At 44.8% G+C, this 20,424-nt stretch overlaps 1 protein-coding gene across 3 annotated transcripts; it reads left to right on the forward strand.

Moving 5' to 3' along the window:
- Positions 1-14,582: 14,582 nt before the first annotated feature.
- On the forward strand, positions 14,583-19,890 carry LOC109538212. Of its 3 annotated transcripts, none has more exons than XM_048662858.1 (17): positions 14,583-14,895; positions 14,950-15,166; positions 15,218-15,405; positions 15,470-15,919; positions 15,973-16,197; positions 16,247-16,503; positions 16,556-16,655; positions 16,708-16,796; positions 16,846-17,423; positions 17,483-17,899; positions 17,955-18,062; positions 18,117-18,384; positions 18,440-19,037; positions 19,090-19,317; positions 19,368-19,491; positions 19,546-19,681; positions 19,748-19,890. In XM_048662858.1, exons 1-17 carry the CDS (start codon positions 14,713-14,715, stop codon positions 19,854-19,856), a joined length of 4,275 nt encoding a protein of 1,424 aa, XP_048518815.1. In that variant the 5' UTR covers positions 14,583-14,712; the 3' UTR covers positions 19,857-19,890. The 3 variants fall into 3 exon arrangements, with proteins under 3 accessions (XP_048518815.1, XP_048518813.1, XP_048518814.1); XM_048662856.1 differs by having other exon boundaries at positions 14,584-14,895; positions 15,458-15,919; XM_048662857.1 differs by having other exon boundaries at positions 14,588-14,895; positions 15,458-15,919; positions 18,120-18,384.
- The last annotated feature ends 534 nt before the right edge of the window (positions 19,891-20,424 follow it).

Below are 20,424 nucleotides of genomic sequence, written 5' to 3' on the forward strand. Positions count from 1 at the left end.
GTTCATCAATTTGCAAAGTTAAAAGCGTTGAATTTGCTACAATTTGGCGTCCTTCTTGTTGAAATCGGTTGGAAAACCTCAGCATTATGGCGATTTTCGGGTTTGAAAGCTGCCGCTCTTTCATCCTTAACTCGTTTACGTTTGCAGCAATTTGAAAAAGCGAAACGCTGAGTTAAAGAGCATTAAACTTGTTAGAGTTCAAATTTTTAAATCATTCAAATCGGTTAAAGAACTTTGGAGTTGTGAGGGTTTTTCTCGCTTTGAAAACTGCCGCCCTTTTTCTCGTAACTCATTTGCGATTGAAGTAATTTGAAAAAATCAAACGCCAAGTTAAAACCAGTTCAATTTGCTACACTTCAGTGCTTGGGTCATTGAAATCAGTTGCAGAACTTTGGAGTTATTGCGGTTTTTCAATGTTGAAAACTGCCGCCCTTTTCCTCCAAACTCGTTTGCAGTTGTGGTATTTCTCGAATAAAAATTGGGACTAAAAAGTCCCTAAAACCGCCAATAAAGGGCCAAATTGTTAATAAAAGGAAACAGAAAAACGCAGGCAATGTGGATGAATTGGAAAACAATCAAGCGCCACTTTGTAAAGAGAGGCAAAGATTGACAAAAAATAGAGCAAACGACAGGAAAACCCGAAAATGGGAAAAATTGCGACTTTTTGAATTGTTAAGTGAAAAACCATCGAAACAATGTGTGAATTAAACAAGCAAACAAACAAAAAACCGGAAAATGAGGAAGAACTGGAACAAAACAACAAACAGTTTGAAATGAGTTGAAATTGAACGAGAAACATTAAAAAACGCTTGAAAATAACGAAAGGAAAATTCTTGTGAAAAATTCCAGCAAACAAAACGGGAAAAAATTGATAAAAACTTGCAAAAACGTTGATTTCAGTGATTAAGGGTGGCTTCCTTCAACTGGCATTATGCAGCTAAGGCAAGTGGAAGTTCCCATTGCCAAGCTCGGGCAAATAATTCACCGATAACGATCTTATCAAGCGAACCGCACAGGTATAAATAATGAATGAACGAATGAGTTCTTTATAGGAGAAGCTCCCCGCTCATAATCTTCTCCGCTGTAATTACACCCTTAAATAAATAGGTTCCAATAAATCAACAGCGAAGGGCGGAGACATTTATTACTTTATTGGGCCCTCTCGTAATCTCTTTCTTAAATAAAACCCAGACAGTTTATAATCCTCCCGGACTTGAGCAACATAGTGATTTATATTGACGTTGCCCTATACATTGGAGGTTAAGTTTTTCTCCTCCTCCTCCTCCTCCTCCTCGTGCACTTTCTTTGGCACTTTACACAAACGTCAATAAACATGCTTAATTCTCCCATTACTGGCCTGACCTTCGTTAGACCGCCGCCGCCCCCCACCCTCGCCGGTATCGGCGCCAAGAGCGCCCCCCCACCCCAACCCCTGGGCCCTGATCTGGCAAACTTTGAAAACTCTTCATATAGTTAGGTTCAGCATGAATAATGCATGGATGCAATTTTCATCCGACAAACTTTGGCAATATTTTATCAATTTCAACTTTATTTACGTACAAACTGAAATTTATAACTTCAGTCATAATTCTCACAAAAGGCCGAAAAACTGCGAATAAAATATTTCGTGTCGGACAGAAAACTAAGGTTCTTTCGCAGATAACTTGGGCCAATTTATTATCGGACGGGCCGATGTTTACACCGATGATTCACCGTTAAGAGCTCTTAGAAAAAATTGGCGCAGTCGCATGGATTTGTATGCATCGCGGCGATCTCGTCGCATAATTAGATTAAGATTATCCATGTGGAAGGAGCGAAAACAAATGGGCATTTGAAACCTATCGGCCCCGCTAAATCTGCGCAAATAAATATTCATGAAAATCCCGCACTTATTAGCAAATCGAAGGGTCTTATCTGTAAGAACACGATTTTCCCAGTAGGTCTAGTCAAATCGCTTGAAAACCATCTAAAACGTTTAATTAGACCGAGCCAATCGTTGCGATAGTGGACGAAGAAGCCTTTACATTCCACTGGAGATTTGTGAAGGCAAAATGCCTAAAATATTGCGAAGAAATCCGGCTCGAAGGACCACATTTTTGCGTTATTCCCGTTGCGAACTATGGCCGATTGTTAGATTTCAAGTAAATTTTTTTGCAAATTTAATTATTGATTTCTCAAAGTGTTGATTAAGAAAACGATCTTCATTTGCGTAAAATATAAATCAAAAGCTTGTTCCTCCTTTAAAAAAGGATTCATTTGTTTTCATTTCGCAGGCAGAATACTGAGAAACTGATCGATTGAGAGAAAATCTTCTGAATTTGCAAAACAATAGGTTCAAGTACCAAATTACTTTAAATATGTTTGCTAGATCTTCTCCACTTAAAACTTGCGCAGTTTCTCAAAGTATCGATTGAAAAACGTTTGATTTGCATCAAATATTAATCAAAAGCTTGGTTTTTTATCAAGTAAGTAACGGTCTATTCATATGTAGCAGTTAAAACACTTTGTGGGCCGTTCGCACTGAGAAACTGATCGATTTCTCAAAGTATCGATTGAGATAAAATCTCGTAAATTTTCAAAAAAAATAGTTAAGGCAACAAATTGATTTAAACACGTTTGGAAGATCGCCTCCAGTGAGACACTCTGCGATTTCTCAAATTATCGATATAGAAAATGCTCCTTATTTGTATAAAATACGCATAAAAAGCTCGTTTTTGATCAAGCAAGTACCAATGAAGAGAAACTGATCGATTTCTCGAAGTATCGATTAACAAAAAATCTCCCGAATTCGCAAAAAAATAGTTAAAGTAGCCAATTGTCTTAAACACGTTTGGTAGATCGTCTCCACTGAGAAACTGTGCGATTTCTCAAGTTTTCGATAGAGAAAATGCGCCGGAAAAAACATTCCATCAAAGCATGTTAAAAAATTAGAAATTTGCCTGAATTCAACAGGTTAGGCGCTTGCTAAATCATTTCTAAATAAGAAACTTCACAATTTCTCAAAATATCGATGAAGAACATGCACCTGATTTAGATAAAATATCAATCAAAAAGTAGTTTTTTAATGAATACAGTAATCTTTTTGTCGCGATTTGAATTTGCTATTGGCGCTTCAACTTCACAAATTTTGGTTTTTGCTAATGAAAATCATTTGCCAATTTGCAACCTTGCAAACAAGTCCAGATTTTCCAAGAGCTCTTAGAAAAAATCTGGCGCAGTCTGCAGGATCGATTGCAATTTTTTGCAATTTTTAAATCGAACTCCGCTCGCTAAAAAGACACGAAATCAGAGTGAAATCAGCTGTAAACGTTCCGGAGTTTTGCCTGCAAACTGCAATTATCATGATAAACGAAGCCAAGTGTTTGGATTATTCGCACAAAACCGTTTCGTCAAAACATCTGCTCTTGAAACAACAACAGCAGCAACAGCAACAACAAGACAATAAAAATAGTCGAGCAAACAGAGAAATACGAAGGGAAACATAATAAAATCTAAATATTTACATTTAATAAGTTCGTTGCAGTGTTTTAAACGGAAACTTTGCATTGTTGCCGCCGCTGCCGCTGTTCGGGAGTTTCTCTCTATTCTTATTTCATTGCGCCGTTCGAAAATCGCTCGGCAAAGGAAAGCTTTTCAATTAGTCAGTAGAGCCTGTTCAATATTTGTTCAGGCTTAATACAGTTTAAGTACAATATTTGCGCATGGGAATGTACTTAATGAAACTCTTTCGGAAATATTAGCTGATCGCTACTAAACGGAGTGAAGAACTCTACAACATTTGCTTTAATTCGTTTAGGGGAACGGTTAACTTGGTTTTGATTGTCTTGATTGGGATTTTCTTGTTTGGCGAACATAAACGAATGGAACGAATGTTTGCGAACATTTGCCGCAATTCACTTCACTGACAAAGTGAGGCTATTTTTGCCCACGAACGATCGCAAACATTGCAAACGCACACAAGAAACCTTCCCGAAAATGCAAAAAAACACAACGAACGTTTCGGAACCGGGACGAACATTTGCAAACAGCACAGTTCATGCCGGGCAGATAAATTGCAAACTGGAAAATAGGCAGACAAACCTGTTCTAGAGCCGCGAACGCTCACAAACGCGCACGAACAAACGACGAAATTGAAACATTTAAAAAAAATGCAGCATAAAAATGAATGACTAAATAACAAAAACAATTGCAATCAACAAGCCAATAAACAAAACAAACAAACCAAACCGCAAACGGAGAAACTGAAAATGAAACAAACCTAAACAAAAGCAGAACTATCGACTAAAATCCAGTTAAAAAAAGCAAACAGAAGTGTAGAAAATAAAAGTTAAACCTCGACTAAAAACAAACAGTAACTAAAATAAAAAACATCAGAACAAATAAAATATAATAACTAAAACAATAAAGACGAAATGACCTGCTTCCATACTTAACCTAAAAATCGCGGTGCCGTCTAAAAGACGTGAAAAATAAACGCGATTTTTTATTTACAATTGGAGGTTAAACAGTGGAAGAACTCCGAAAGTGGAGGACGAAACTAAACACGTTTTTTGGACGCAATTGGAATTGGAGAAGGAAAAACAGTAGTAAACTTCTACAGGATTTTGTGTACAATTGGAGGTCAAACGTGGGTCAATTCCAGAAAGTGGAGGTAAAAAATAAACGTGTTTCTTGTATCCAATTAAAAAAACATTGGTAAACTTCTAAGGTTTTTGTGTACAATTGGAGGTCAAACGTAGATAAACTTCTGTTCCAATTGAATGGAAAACATTGGCAACCTTCTAAAGGTTTTTGTATACAATTGAAGGTCAAACGGAGGTAAATTTCTGAAAGTGGAGGTCAAAAATAAACGCAGTTTTTGTATGTAATTGAAGGTCAAAGAGAGATTAACTTCTCAAATTGGAGGTAAAAAATCAACGCATTAGTCTGTATCCAATTGAAGGCCAAACAGTCGTCAATTTCTAAAGGTTTTTTGTGCACATTTGGGGGTCAAACAGTGGTAAACTTCTGAAAGTGGAGGTCAAAATTGAACGCGGTTTTTGTATGTAATTGAAGGAAAAACAGTGGTAAACGTCTGAAAGTTGATGTCAAAAAATTAACGCGTTTTTGTATACAATTGGAGGTCAAACAGAGGTTAACTTCTCAAACTGGAGGTTTTGAAGAAATTATAACCCGGAAAAACGTAAGTTTCCAGTTGGTTTTGGGTTAAACACAGGTAAACCCACTCAACACGGTTTCAATTCATTTTTTTCGCTCGAGTTTATGGCGCAGTCTTTAGGCGATTTCCCAACAAATGCCCCTCATAAAACTGATAACTGATCTTCACGTCTTCACGACTGATTATCGATAAAAATTCAATTGGGTTAACGATTTAAGTGGCCAATTCAGACATTCCGGCTTTTACGAGTTTATAAATGCCCAGTTTAATGGAAATCCTCCATTAACAGGCCGTGGTGCCGGTTGACTTCGGCCTGTACCTGCTCGATTCTACTCCACTTCGCTATTCTATTCATTAGGCAGTTGATGAAAATAACGCCGGCGACTTGATGCGAAAAATCCGCTTTTTTCCACGACCCTTTTTAATATTAACGCACATGAATTCATCTAACTGACCCCGACCGGTCAACGCTTGTCCTCTTAACTCAAACTATTCAAAAAGTCGCTTTGTATTATAATTAACGCGCTGTTGAGGGCGAATTAGGCGTTCTAATGTTAATGAGGACACTGGAAAAAGTGAGTGCAACTGAAAATCCCACTGTTGTGATCAGGGCGAATCAATCATTTAGCGACTTTGTTACGTAAGAACCACGCGACCAAAGAGGAGGAGGCGAATATAAAGTATATACATACAGAAAATCAATAGACTCCAGGCAATATTCATTTCCATGCTAAATTTGTCATTGAAGCTCGAAATTGAATGGGAATTTATGATTGGCTTGCGTCGGATCCAGGAAAGAATAATGGATGTACCGGGCGAACGTTCATATGGCTGAATTTTGCGCAAAAAAATCGTCCTCCAAACCCTCACTTTTCCGATTTAACCAACTTTGACTCGAAACAAACGCATGGAAAACCGGTGCTTTTCATTCTTTCAAGTTGTTGCTTTGGGCCAACTTATGCCCTCCTGTGCCTCTAATGTTTACTTACAACTTCCGAACAAATTGCCCGAGAGAAAGAGGGAATTTGCCCTCATCCCCCTTTTTTATCGCGTTCGGCCCCTTAAGGGTCCCGATCCGTTTGGCAAAGTTGCGTAGAACGCCAAATTCACCTCAACCGATTATCTCTTACTCAACAATTCCTCCTCACTAATTCCGCCCGTTTTCCATCTAGAAGAAGAATTGACGATGATTTTCCGATCTTTCACCCTTACTAATTCACACGAGATTTGGCCCTCACTAAATCGTACTTAACACTGAATCTTTTCCCTCACTAAATTGCCTTCTCACTAAATAAAACTAAACCTCCCTTCAGTGAAATAAGGATTTTTGCAAACACACCAGCTAACTTCCTTGGGTTCACGAGAATGTTTGCATCAAAAATCGACTTAGAACGAGAATTTCAACAGTCCCTCCTCACTAATTCCCAATTAAAATCAATCAGCGGTTTTCCATCTAGAAGTCGATCGCTTAATTGTGGGCAATTCCAAACTAAAAAGTGAGGCCCGAACTTTTTCCTCACTAAATCACACGCGATTTGGCCCTCACTAAATCGTATTTTTACTTACTAAACGAAACTTGTTGCCTCGATTTGAAATTTTTCACATTGGAGTGATGGATCCTCCTCACTAAATTCTCACTATTCCGCACTAAATCCTTCAGTTAATTCAGTCACTTCCAAGCAGACATTAAGATTGAAAAATTTTGCATTTTCTAGTTTGAGTTAAGTATAGTTTTCATGGTCTCACTAAACCCCAATTTTTGCCATAATAGAAGTGAAACTCGACAAAACACCACCTCACTAAATTGTCTTCCTCCTCAGATAAGCAAACTACTCACTAAATCAAACCCCTCTTCATAGAAAGGATTTTGCAAAAACTCCACGCAACTTACTAAACGAAAATTGTTGCCTCAATTGGAAATTTTTTGCATTTGAGTGATGAATCCGCCTCACCAAATTGAGATTCTTCCTCACTAAATCCCCAAGTTAATTCAGTCGCTTCCAAGCAGACTTTAGAATTGGAAACTTTTGCCTTTTCTAGTTAAAGTAATGGTTTTTGATCGAATTTATGGCCTCACTAAATCCCAATTCTGCCCATAAAGTGCCTCATTTAATCCCAAATCAATTTAATTAGTCGTTTTAAGCTCAAAAATGAGGAATTCGCTTCGTCAACGTTGAATATGTTCCAATTTTTTCACGAAAGACTCATCACTACCAAAGTGCAATTTCTCCTCACTCAACCTCACTTAAATTCGACCGTTTAAGGCATAAAAAATTTACTTTTTCCTGCTAGAAATTCAAGATTTCTGAATAGATCTGACAAGCCTGAGGACTTTTGAAGAAAAAATTTTCAATTTAATCTCGATTTACTTCAAATTGAGTTCACTGATAAGCAGAAGTTTGTTTTTACCCTCACTAAATCACACGAGATTTAGCCCTCACTAAATCGTACTTGTAGTAAGGAATTGAAACCAATTGGGAATTAATTAAAACTTTTCCTCACTAAATTAAATTAAACCTCGACGAGTGGAATTTTTCCTCACTAAACTAAAGCATAAAAATTCGACTTTTTCCTGCTTGAAATTGAAGATTTCTGAAGAAATCTGAAAAGCCTGAGGACTTTTGAAGAAAAAAGTTATCAATTTAAGCTTGATTGGCTTCAAGTTCACTTACAAACTCCTATTCATACAGGATTTAAACTCGGAAGGAGTTTTGAACATTTTTCCTCACTAATTTTCCGAATTAATTTGAACTCGGTTTAAACACTTTTGCTTCGAGTTCAGATTGGCGCATTGGGTGAGGACCAAACACAAATTAAAACCAAATTTCCTCCTCACTAATTATTAATGGAACCCAAATGAGTCAAATCGGCTCAAAATCGACCTTCAAAGTGAGGATTTTCAATTTTTTCTCAGAATACGTCAACTGAATCTGAATGAAACCTCACTAAATCCGAACAAAATCCAGCTGTTTGATGTGGAAACGCAGGTGTTTTTTTGCGTCGATTCGAGTGTTTTGGCACTTACTTAAAGCAAAATACGCAGGGTCAAAAAAAAATTGCTCCTCACTAAATCACAGTTTAATTCAACCAATTCAAGGCCAGGATTTTAAGATTGATGGAAATTCAAATGAAATTAGAGGTTTGATGGGCGAAAATCTGCCTTTTCCTTGCTTACAGTCGATGAAATATTCACTTTGACTTCGCATTAAAAAAGTAAGGGAGGTTGCAAGTGTGGACTGATTCGAGAAAATTCATCCTCACTAAATCGCCTCTCAATTTTGTCGCTTTAAATTCGAAAATCGAAAATCTGCCACGGCAAATTGCAATATATTTTTCATTTTAATGCCGAACACTAAGAGAACCTCACTTTACCCTCACAAATGTTTACCTCACTAAATCACAACCCGCGCATGTTTTCCACTCAACACTCACTAGTTTCCAACAATTGACTGAATCGAATCAGGCCAGTGCAGATTTCGACCTCAGGCACCCCCAGAACCGGGTTCGAAACCGCTCCTGGGGGTGCCTGATGCCGACAGTTTTGCATTGTTCAATTGCCTGAATCGTTCAAATCGCCCCGTTTTTTTGCTTGAACCGACCAACGAAAACAGATTGACCCTCTTAATTCCACAACGAAGACGGGGACGATAAAGCAAAATTCCGGCAGCATTAAATGAGACGTTCCCAAGTGAAATATGCCTCCCATTATGGCGTCACATTAAAAATATGGCAGAAAAAAACTTTTTTCAAGCGATCCTATCGGATTGCGATTCCTCCCTGAATCGGCTGATGGACGGGAGCCGAAATTGTTAAAAAGTTATCGTATCCGGGGAGGACAAACCAAGAAAACTGGTCTCTATCGACAATTCTGGTCGTAATTAGTGTTCGTGGCCGCTTTATGTAAATAATGCAACGCTATAAATACACTTTCAGCAAACGCAAATCGTAGACGTAACAACTAATCGTCAACTTCCCTTCGCTTGTTGTCCGAAACGTCTAATTTTGCGGTGAGAGGAGTTTATGGGCCGCAATCACGCAACTCTATTTATCGTGATGAATCGACTGATCCAAAAGTCAGTTTTGCGATGGAACTTTGCAAAATGCTGGTGAATTAGTTACTTTTCATGTCAATAATTTGTCAACGTCTAGTGTCATTCATTGTCAATGTCAAGTGTCGTTCGTTGTCAACTTGACGTTTGCGTCTTAGCAGCTAGTGGGCGCAGTCAGTGCAAATTCACTTCGGTTATTATTCTGCTGTTGCGAAGCTAATCGACTTTAAAGTTTCTACCTCGTAATCATCTTCAGTGTAATTAATGGTCTCCGTATGGCTGTCATTAGAAGTTTTGCTCTGATTACTACGTGGCAGAGTAAATAATTAAATATCCAAACGGTTTGTTGGTTGCGCGCAGGCGAATGGGGGCTTATCGTGAACTGGACGTTATTTTCACGTGGTTGGTTTAGCGTTTGGGGGCCCCTAGTTGGGGACGTTGTTTGTCCGATTTAAGCAGAGAAAACACTGGAAATTGTGCAAATCTCAGATGTTTCCAATGGGTTTTTGGCCGCCGAGGCAACTTTGAATGGCCACAACTCATGCCCAGTTGACCGAAAAACAATGGCCGATTTTTTTATGACAAGATGCCCGGTTTCGGCTTCTGATTTATGCCGGTTTCGATAATGTTTTCGATCGCGATGTCACAAATCAATGCGACATTATGTCGCGAATTAAAATGCCCCCCGTAAATCAGCCACCATTGTCTGGGGGCCAGTATGTAGATGCGGTCTGAATAATGGTTCCGACCAGGGACAAGGTGCACGGTTGCAGCCACGACCTCAAATCCACATCGAAATCCTGAAAAAAATTGAGCGGCCCAAGACGGAACACACGTCTTCTTAGGGCCGAAGCTCGCTTTCCTGATGATGGCCCCCAAATCGAAACTTTGGGCGCAATTGAACCCGACTGGCCGGCACATCAGTTCACCCCATTCAATAAACGAAAATTTATGCATTTTGAAAACTGTGCCGAAAAATGGTCAAAAACTTCCTGCTGATGACCGCCGAACGGAACTTTCAGTGATCGATCAATTACCAGAATTTAAAAAAATCGTCAAAAGTCGCCTGATTTTCACAAAAGATACACTGAGCTTTTTGCTATAAAATGCCACAACAAAGAGAACTTAAGCTCTTTTGCTTCCAAAAAAATGCCCATAAAAATCCCTGATGCTGACACCTGAAAGAAACTTTCACAAAAAGTAGACTGGCTTGTTCTCTATGAAACTCTGACACAAATGGAACTTTGACTATTTTGCACCCGAAAAAATGCGCCAAACAAACCTGAAAAGTCGGACCCACAGAGCAAAAGGCGCCCTAAAATCCTGATGATGGTCCAAAAAACCGAAACTTCACAGCAYTAAAACTCATTTTTCGGTGTACGCATTTAGTGCCTRAAATAACGTRAAACGCTTAGGAAACAAAACTGGGCCAACATAAAACGTTCCCGAAAAATCCTTAATGATGACACCGGAGCGAAACTTTCACGAAAAGTCGACTGGCCTTTTCTCCTATAAAACGCCGAAACAAACAAAACTTTGGCTGTTTTGCACCCGAAAAAATGTGACAAACAAACCAGAAAAGTCGGACCCACAGAGCAAAAGGGGCCCTAAAATCATGAAGATGGTCCAAAAATCCGAAACTTCACAGCATTAAAACTCACTTTTTGATGTACGCATTTGGTGCCTAAAATAACGTAAAACGCTTTAAAAAAAAAAGCAGCGCCAACATAAAACACCCCCGAAAAATCCTTGATGATGACACCGGCACGAAACTTTCACGAAAAGGAGACTGACTTTTTCTGTATAAAACTCTGACACAAACAGAACTTTGACTGTTTTGCACCCGAAAAAATGCGCCAAATAAACCAGAAAAGTCGGACCCACAGAGCAAAAGGCGCCATAAAATCCTGATGATGGTCCAAAAAAACGAAACTTCACAGCACTAAAACTCATTTTTTGGTGTACGCATTTGGTGCCTAAAATAACGTAAAACGCTTTAAAAAAAAAGCAGCGCCAACAAAAAAGGGCTCCCAAACATCCCTGATGATGACACCGGAACGAAAGTTTCACAAAAAAGTAGACTGGCGTTTTTTCTATAAGACGCCGGCACAAACAGAACTTTGGCTATTTTGCACGCGAAAAAATGCGCCAAACAAACCAGAAAAGTCGGACCCACAGAGCAAAAGGCGCCCTAAAATCCTGATGATGGTGACACCGGGACAAAACTTTCACGAAAAGTCGACTGGCGTTTTCTCTATAAAATGCCGAAACAAACGGAACTTTGGCTGTTTTGCACCCAAAAAAATGCGACAAACAAACCCGAAAAATCGGACCCACAGAGCAAAAGGCGCCCTAAAATCCTGATGATGGTCTAAAAAAACCGAAACTTTACAACACTAAAACTCACTTTTTGGGGCATGCATTTAGTGCCCAAAATAGCGTGAAACGCTTAGAAAAAAACTGCGCCAACATAAAATGCCCCCAAAAAATCATTGATGATGACACCGGAAAGAAACTTTCACGAAAAGTCGACTGGCGTTTTCTCCTATAAAACGCCGAAACAAACGGAACTTTGGCGGTTTTGCACCCAAAAAAATGCGCCAAAGAAGCCAGAAAAGTCGGACCCACAGAGAAAAAGGGACCCTAAAATCCTGATGATGGTCCAAAAAAACACCGAAACTTCACAGCACTAAAACTCACTTCTTGGGGCATGCATTTAGTGCCTAAAATAGCGCGAAACGCTTAGAAAAAAAAAGGGCCAACATAAAACGCCCCCGAAAAATCCTTGATGATGACACCGGCACGAAACTTTCACGAAAAGTAGACTGACTTTTTCTGTATAAAACTCTGACACAAACAGAACTTTGGCTGTTTTGCACGCGAAAAAATGCGCCAAACAAACCAGAAAAGTCGGACCCACAGAGCAAAAGGCGCCCTAAAATCCTGATGATGGATGGTCCAAAAAACTGAAACTTCACAGCACTAAAACTTGCTTTTGGTGCACGCATTAAGTGCCTAAAATAACGTGAAACGCTTAGAAAAAAACAGCTCCAACATAAAACGCCCCCCAAAAATACCTGATGATGACACCGGAACGAAACTTTCACAAAAAGTAGACTGGCGTTTTTGACATAAGACGCCGGCACAAACAGAACTTTGGCTGTTTTGCACCCGAAAAAATGCGCCAAACAAACCAGTAAAATCGGGCCCACAGAGCAAAAGGCGCCTTAAAATCCTTATGATGGTGACACCGGGACGAAATTTTCATACTATAAATGGCCAAAATTGTTGCAATTAAGGCAGGAATAAAAATGTCCCCAACTGATTCACAAGCGATTTGATTCAATGTTGAAACTTGAGTGCGTCAAGCTGGCTTCGAAAACTTCAATAATCCGCAAAAATCGCTTCCAATTCAAAACTTTCGCCCCAGATAAACTGAGCTTTTCTCTATAAAATGGAGCAACAAACAGAACTTTGGCTGTTTTGTTTCCAGAAAAATCGGACTTTAAAGGGCAAAAAGGATCATGATAAAGAATAGACAAAATAAACACGAGGCCACTTTGTTGATATGACCTGCTACGTCACAATCGGGATAGGCAACCGACGATACGAATTCGGCGTGTTTGGCGGTAAACATCTGATTTGAATTTAAATTTAAAATTATTATGGAGACTGTTTCTGCAAAAAAATTGTATAAGTGTAATGTTTGCGATAAGTACTTTCTGTATATCAACATTTAAAAAAAAAGTGAAAACACCCTATTAAACTCCTGAATGGTCAAAATTGAATTCCCATCAGATCTTTAATGCATAAAAAGTCTCTTGCCCGCAAAGGAATCCGATGATGACACTTTGAAACGAAAATTTCAACCTATTATGATCAAGGATAAAATATCACCTGATGATGGCGCCAAATCGAAACTTTTGCCACAGCGAAACCGAGCTTTTCTATGTAAAACCCCACGATCTGGTCAAAAACTCCGGCGAAACCTCGACTGTAAACGAGCCGATTTTCTCGAAAAAACCGGCAAATTTACCGCAAACTAGTGCAAAAACAATCCGCCCCTGATGCAATCGGGGCCCTCCATCTCGCCAGGCCTTTGATGGATCCACATTTAATATAAATGAACGAAAAAAACGAAGGTAAAACATGAAACAAAGAGGAAAATCCATTTGGAATATCAGAGTATCCAATCTCTTTTAATCTGTATCAAGTAATCCTCCGAGGTCCACTTTCAGAAAAATGAAGGCATTCCGAAATAAATGAAATGTTTTCCTTCGGGAGACCTGTTTACATTATTTAGTGGGACGTTCATGGCATTCCCGGGGAATCGGATTCTTTCTGGTTTATTTTGGACGGTGGCTGCCACTGAATAGGGCTGCGGTTTCTCGCCATAAAGCAGTTAATTGGGACTTATTGGGAAGGTTTTGGTTAATTGCTATCACCGTGCATCAGGCCTCTGCTGGTCTGGCCAAATGCTGGATGCGCTTGTACGGCAAACACACTCAAAGTTTGGTGAATGTGCCAGCTTTTTGATATGAATCAATGAACAATCATACACGAATTCCGAGACAATTATGTAAAAAAGTCACCATAAGCTTACCGAAAGGCAACGGGGTAAACTGCAGGAGACCTCTAGACGCTAGACTAGGGATTACGGCCGCCCGAAGGGCTCAGATCTCCATCGCCATTCCGTGTGCACATCCGCCATGCGCACTAAACCCACGCACGTTCACCAGGAGCACGAAAATAACCATCCGCACTTCACCACCGTCAAGAAGCTACTGACCGGCCACTCGGGCCGGCCAGCTGAGGGCGTTCGGCTCGACGGCGGCTTCTGATTGGTCGCCGAGTGCAGCCGAGCGCCCGATCCGCGACCTTGACGTGCCAACGACAGGCCAACACAGCGGCGTGTACAGGGATTTTTCTTTAATTGCCCGAAATTTTAAATTCCCCCCAAAGCAAATGCGCCCCAGGGGCGCAGCCCTCGGTCTTTTAACCTCCCACAAGGGTTAGTAGCGTGATTTTGGCCAAGATTTTAGCCAAGATTCGGACTCCTAGGGAGGTTTTTTCAATAAATAGCCCCACTGAAGGGGGCCCAGCCCCAAGGGGCTACGCCCGAGGCTCTTAGGGCCTGCCCCGGGGCTTAACTTGCCAAAAGGCAGGCAGGCTAGCGCAAAACGGGGCCCTGAACCGAGTTTTGTATTGTTCATGACAACTGTCAGTGCTTAAGGGTTTTTGCGGATTTTGAGGCAAATAGCCCGAGAAACCCCGGAAAAATCGGCGTTTTCCAAGCAGGAGCTCGTCCTGAATGCAATGGCGGGCCTCAAAACCGGGGTTTCCAGCCGCAGGGCCACCATCAGGAAAATTCCCTTTGCCCTTGTCAGTGGCGTGCCTCATTGCCAAAAAAATCCTCCAGGTGTATGCCTGGTTGCCTGACGCACCCTCCCGGGCCACCCTGAAGGCTGCTCCTCACGCGTCACTTTGACATATAACCCTCTAGCCATGGACCCTCTTCCTCAAGTGCCCGCCTCCGCGGCCCTCAACGACTCCACAGGGCCGATCCGGGATATTTTCCAGGAATACCTGGAAAGGCCGCAGTTCCCCATTGAGGTGGCCAGAAACATCCGGATCTACTCAGTGGATGACAACCTGAGCCTCAAGGAGGCCGCCAAGAACACTTTGGAGGTTTGACCAAGTTTGCCGCCACCTCCACAGGATTTGTGAGGTTTCCTCCATTAGATCCAGCGCAGTTTGGAGGAGGAGTCGCAGCTGATCAGCGGAGCCGAGTTGGACGTGCTCCAGCAGCTGCCACAGCGGGAGGAAAACGAGTTTTTGAGGGAAATGATGCGCCTCAAGCCCTGCGAGGTGTTTGCCAGCATCTGCCTGCCTGACAAGGTCAAGTATGGGCTTCTGGAGAAATGCGACCTCTATCCGGAGGTGACCAGGCAGTATCTGGGTTGGGAGGGTTTTGAGTGTCTGTCCGCCATTCCCTCATGAGGTTCCGTAGACTTCCGGTTCAACCCCTCCCTGCACCGCTGCCAGAGGTGTTTCCCTATCAAGGAAAACCTGCCCAGCCCCACTAGGGCTGCTCTCGCCAAGGAGGCAAAGGAGAGGGAGCCCCCCAAGGGGCCCCCCCTGATCCTGCAGCCGCCCCAGGTGGTTTTCCAGAACTTCCAGCCCAACTCCTTTTTGGAGGTAAGTGTTTTGGAGGCTTTGAGGCTTGTTTGTGTACCCGAGGGAATCGCAGCAAAGCTTCCAGATCAAGAACGTGAGCAATCGCGTTCAGCGAGTGAGTGTGAAGGCGCTCCCCAAGCGCCCCCAGATCTTCCAGCTTCAGTTCGCCGCCTGCCGGCAGCTGGCGCCCGGCATGTGCCTCAAAGGCGCCATCCGCTTCACTCCCGCCCACTCGAAAAACCTCCAGGACTGCGCCCAGTTCATCAGCGGCGCTGGCCAGCTCCTCACGCTCCCCATCCAGAGCCTCCAATCCCCCCCGCGGCTGCAGGGCGTCATCTTCAAGTCCCCCAGCGGTGTGCCTAGACCCTCCCCAGGCTTTTCCCTACAGCGCCAAAGCGCCCTCAACGACTCCATCGACTTTGGCAGCTGCTTCTGCACCAATCACGTGCTTCTCTCGTTGCTGCTGACCAACCACGGCCACAAGGGCCGCTTTTTCTGGCTGACGGAGGAGGAGTTCGCCGACCAGCACGTGCAGGTGGGCCAATCCCGCTCTCCCTAGCCTGGTAAACCCGGTAGGGAAGCTTCCAGACCATCACCCAGAGCCTGGAAATGAGCACAGGGAGCTTCTGGGTCTACCCCAGCTACTTCGAGCTGTTGCCCGGCGAAATTTGCGAGATCCAGATGTTGTTCCAGCCGATCCGGTGCGGCTTCCAGGCGCAGCCCGTGAGGCTGATGTGCGACAACAACACCTACAGGCAAATCGAGCTGATTGGAGACGCGGTGTGCTTCAACAAGAACATGATCGATGTGGAGGTGAGTGAGGCGGTGGAGGGTTTTGAGGGCGAGCTGAATTTTTGTGCAGATCCCTCATCAAGTGCAGCACCTGCAGAACAGGCCCGGCCATTGCATTTTCCTCGGCTACAGACGGGAGGCGCAGTTCACGTTGAGGATCTCCAACCGCAGTGCGCTGCTCTTGAAGTACCGCCTGGAAATGGGGGACTGGATGCGGGTGGCCAACCTGCCTCCCCAGGGCCTCGCCCCCTACAGCCGCATTGAGGTGACAGTGAGCTGCGTGTGCCCCCCAGAGGTTTCGGGAGGATACAACAGCAGCCAGATGAGGTTTGGAGGCTGTGCTTGCACAGCAAGCACAGCCTCCACTCTACCATTCCAGACTACTCATCCTGGAGGTCCCAGTTGCCAGCCTTGAGAGCCGGGAGGAGCTCCTGGTGGCCAACCGCCAGCCCCAAGAGGAAATTGGGAGAAACCTCGCAGTAAGAATGTCTCCTGATCGCTTAGGGCTTTGCCTCATCACTCCCGTCCTAGCTGGTGGACGTGCAGGTGATGCAGGTGGAGGTGGCATGCTTCCCAGGCTTCCCCCCAGCGGAGGCGGAGCCTCCCAAGGCCCTAACCCCGTGAGCTTGGATCATCGGGGAGCTCCCCAATTTAATCCCGATCTTGTAGGTGCCCGCAGCCCCTTTCCCTACCCGTGCCTACAGCCCAAGTGGAGTTCAGCCGCCCGTTTCTGGACTTCGGCATCCTCCCAGTGGGGGTGGACGTCTCCAAAGCGCTCTCCATCGAAAACCTGGGCTCACTGGAACAGGCCTGGCATATAGAGGAGATGGAGTATCGCCTGGACAATCCCCCCTACGCCCATCTCCTGGAGAATCCTCCGATTTCCCGGAGGCGCGGGCGACTGCGCCCGCGCCAATCCCTCCAGCTCAGCTACCAGTTGCTAGGCAAACCTCCAGGACGTGGGGTCTCCATCCTGGTGCTCCTCACGCGGCCCCCCACTCCCCACGCCCCAGAAGCGCAGAGCATTTGCGTGGTAACCTACGAAGTGATCGAGCTGGACATCCAGGTCGAAACCGGCCACTCCTCCGAAGCCATTCTCTGCCCAATGAAGATGCTCTATGTAGGAGTGCCAGAGGCTTTGAGCTTCGAGCTCCACAACCGCAGCCTCATCCCAGGGGCGTTTCACTTCTTGGAGCCCTGGGGGGCGGACGCCCACAAGGTGCAAGTGGTCTACCAGCCCCTAACAGGTAGGAGGGGTTAAAAGACCCATTTGGAGGCCAACAGTTGCAATCCCCCACTCCCCCAGGCGAGCTAAAGGCAGGGCGTTCGCTGAAGATCCACCTGCAGGTGACCTGCTTTGAGGTGGGGATACTGGAGAAGGTGTTTCTGCGGTGTTTCATTGGACCGGCGCAAGCCCCACTCCAAGTGCGGCTTTTGTGCCTGGTGGACTGCCTCCATGTGTTCTTCCACCTGCCTGACACCGAAGGGGGGAAGGTGCTGTGGCCCCCCAAGGTGATCTATGAGTATAGAGGGGAGTGGAGCAGTTGCTGTCTGTGTGAGGAGGAGGCGCCTCAAGCACAACCAGCGGAGCTCTGCAACCACACTGAAAAAGGGGAGGAAATGGCAAAGGAACCAGGTCTCCTCAACACCCTGCTTAGTGCCGATTCGGAGTTTTTCCTCCAAGAGAGTGTGGTGGAGGTCCAAGGAGTCCCAGCGGGAAAGCGTAAAAGCCCCCACTAAGCCCCGCCCCTAGCCTACTAACTGCAGCCCTTCCCCAGCAAGGAGAGTGAGGTTTTATGTGGAAAACCTCACTCCCAAGGAGGCAAAGTACTGCGTCCAAACCACCAACTACCCAGCCAGAGGATGCGTGAGGCCCACCCAACCAGGTGAGTTCGCTTTGCTGCTGCGCCCTCCCCTACTCCTTTTGCCCGTGGAGCCAGCAGAATCCCTCTGGCGGCACATGATTAAAGCTCAAAGGCACGGCATCTTGGTGCAGCCCCAAACAGTAAGCGGCTGGCTTAACCAGCACCAACTCCTCCCAGTGGATCTTTGGATCTACTCCAACACCTGGGGGCTGTACAGTGAGGAGGTGGTCGTGGACTTGGAGGATATCGCCCCCTTCAGCTTCTCCCTGCTCGTTGAGGTGGTGGGGGGGCCACTGGAGCTCCCCCTAGCCATGGGGCAGGTTCCCCAGCGCCCCACTGTGAGGTGTCAGCGTTTCCCTCTAATCAGCCTCCAAATGGTGCAAGTGCAGCTGTTGTAGGTTAGGGGCAGTTTCCCTGGGCGTGGAGGGCCTGTCCAGGGAGATTTTGGTGAAAAACACCTCCTCAGTTGAAGCCTCAGTGGAATGGCGCGTGGTTTCCTCTGAAAATGTTTGCGAGGACCTCAGTGCTACACCTCCAGAGGAGGCAGTGGGCCTGGAGGTGGCTTTGGGTGCAGGAGAGGGATTGGAGGTGAAGGCTGGCGCTCAGCTCAGTTTACCCATTCTGCTCAAGCCCTCCGCTTTGAGCTTGGAGGAGGATCAGCAGGAGTTCCACTGGCTTCTGCTGGGGAGGATTGTCCCAAAGGACCCAGTTCTCCGGTTGAAGCCCAGCTACTTCCTTAGACAGCCAGCATGTTTGAGGGTGGAGGTGACGGCCACTTTGGTGCAGCCTCAGCTGCAGGTGGAGATGTTGAGTGACTCCCCCGTGCGCATCTACGCCAACCAGGTGGTTTTGGAGAGGTGCAGCAGCTTCCCCCTGGAATGCCTACTCAAAAATCCCACTCCCTCTGCTCTGGAGGTGGAGTTGCAGTGCTCAGACCCTCTCGCCTTGGGCCCTGCGGGGCCCAAGGTCCGCATAGCTCCCCGGCAGTGCCGCAAGGTACTGCCTCTAAGCCCTCCAAAGCCTCCACTCTCCCTTTGGGGGTCGACAGGTGCAACTGGAGTGCCTCCTCAGCTACGAGAAGATCCTCAGGTGGGCCTCCCAGGTCTACAGGAGCATGGAGGCAAAGGAGGTGGCCACGCCCAGAGGCTCAGTGGGGACGGAGGTGAAGCTGCACCCTGGGGAGGAGAGGATGGTTGAGGAGGAGCACAAGGTGCTCACTCTGCATCGGAAGCTCACCATGTATTTTGGAGGAGGAGCCGAAGGGGGAGACAGAATGGTTGGGGGGTTTCCCCAGTTTTGATCGTGACTTAACCTCGAAACTTTTAGGTTATGCCCATTGACATCATGATCTACTACCCGCACATCCAGGTCAAACCGGCCCATGTGAAGTTCGATTATGTGCTGCTGGGCCGCACCCAAAAGGCCATCTTGACCATCTACAATCTGACGGGCAAGCGCACTCCGAAACGGCCACATAACCTTTAAAACGCCCCSCCAYTTTTAGGTTATGCAGTGCTGTTTGARGTTTACAAAACAATTGCTACGCAGGAGATTTACGTCACGCCCTCTAGCGGCCGCATCCCGGAAAGCGTGGGGGCGAATCACAGCTTCAGCATTGTRAACGTGTTCTTCACACCCCAGTAGGTCCAAGGTGGTTTGACGTTTGCTAGTGTCACAGTTTGACAGTTTTTTCGGGYGTGTTGTAGAGGGYGCCGCAGCTACAAGGAGAGCATCAGAATCGTCACTAATATCCCGCAATATTACGTCGATGTGCCCATCAAAGGGGCGGGGTCCTTTAATGAGAAATTCGATTAATTTGATTGAGTTTGATTAAATTTATTTAATTAGTTAATTTAATTTATTGAAAATTGCTTTGTACCCTACCAGGGTTTTGGCGTGTGTGGGACAAGGATGTGACTAGTTGACGTGGTTTGCTCAGGCGCAGTGTTGTCAACAGTATCACGTTTCTGCTGCTCCTGCTATATTTATAGGGAAATTTCGGTTTGACAGTTTTTTCCCCAGAAATCAGTAAAACTAGACAGTTTTTCCGGGTGCGTTTTGTAGACCACAGTCTGTTCTGCAAGTGCGGAGCGTTTCGATTTTCAGTCATCATCAGGGTAATTTCCGGAATTTTTCAAAGCGGCGTCTGTTTTTTTGCGGTAGGTTTTACAGGCCAGAGTTTAGAATTTTTTTACTCTGTAAGCAGCACAGAGAGAACGTTCTTTTGGTGCGCCTCTTGTAGGGCAACGTCCTTTCTATGACCGGACATAGTTTCGAATTTCTGTCATCATCAGGAAATGTTTGAGAAATTTTCAAATTTGCGAATGTTTTACAAGGTTGGTTTTGCAGGCCGGAGTTTGCCTTTTAGTTACTCGGGAACTAA

This window comes from Dendroctonus ponderosae, unplaced genomic scaffold, assembly GCF_020466585.1.
Source record: "Dendroctonus ponderosae isolate FM_Combo_2020 unplaced genomic scaffold, Dpon_F_20191213v2 Dpon_F_20191213_12, whole genome shotgun sequence".
NCBI classification, from domain to species: domain Eukaryota; kingdom Metazoa; phylum Arthropoda; class Insecta; order Coleoptera; family Curculionidae; genus Dendroctonus; species Dendroctonus ponderosae.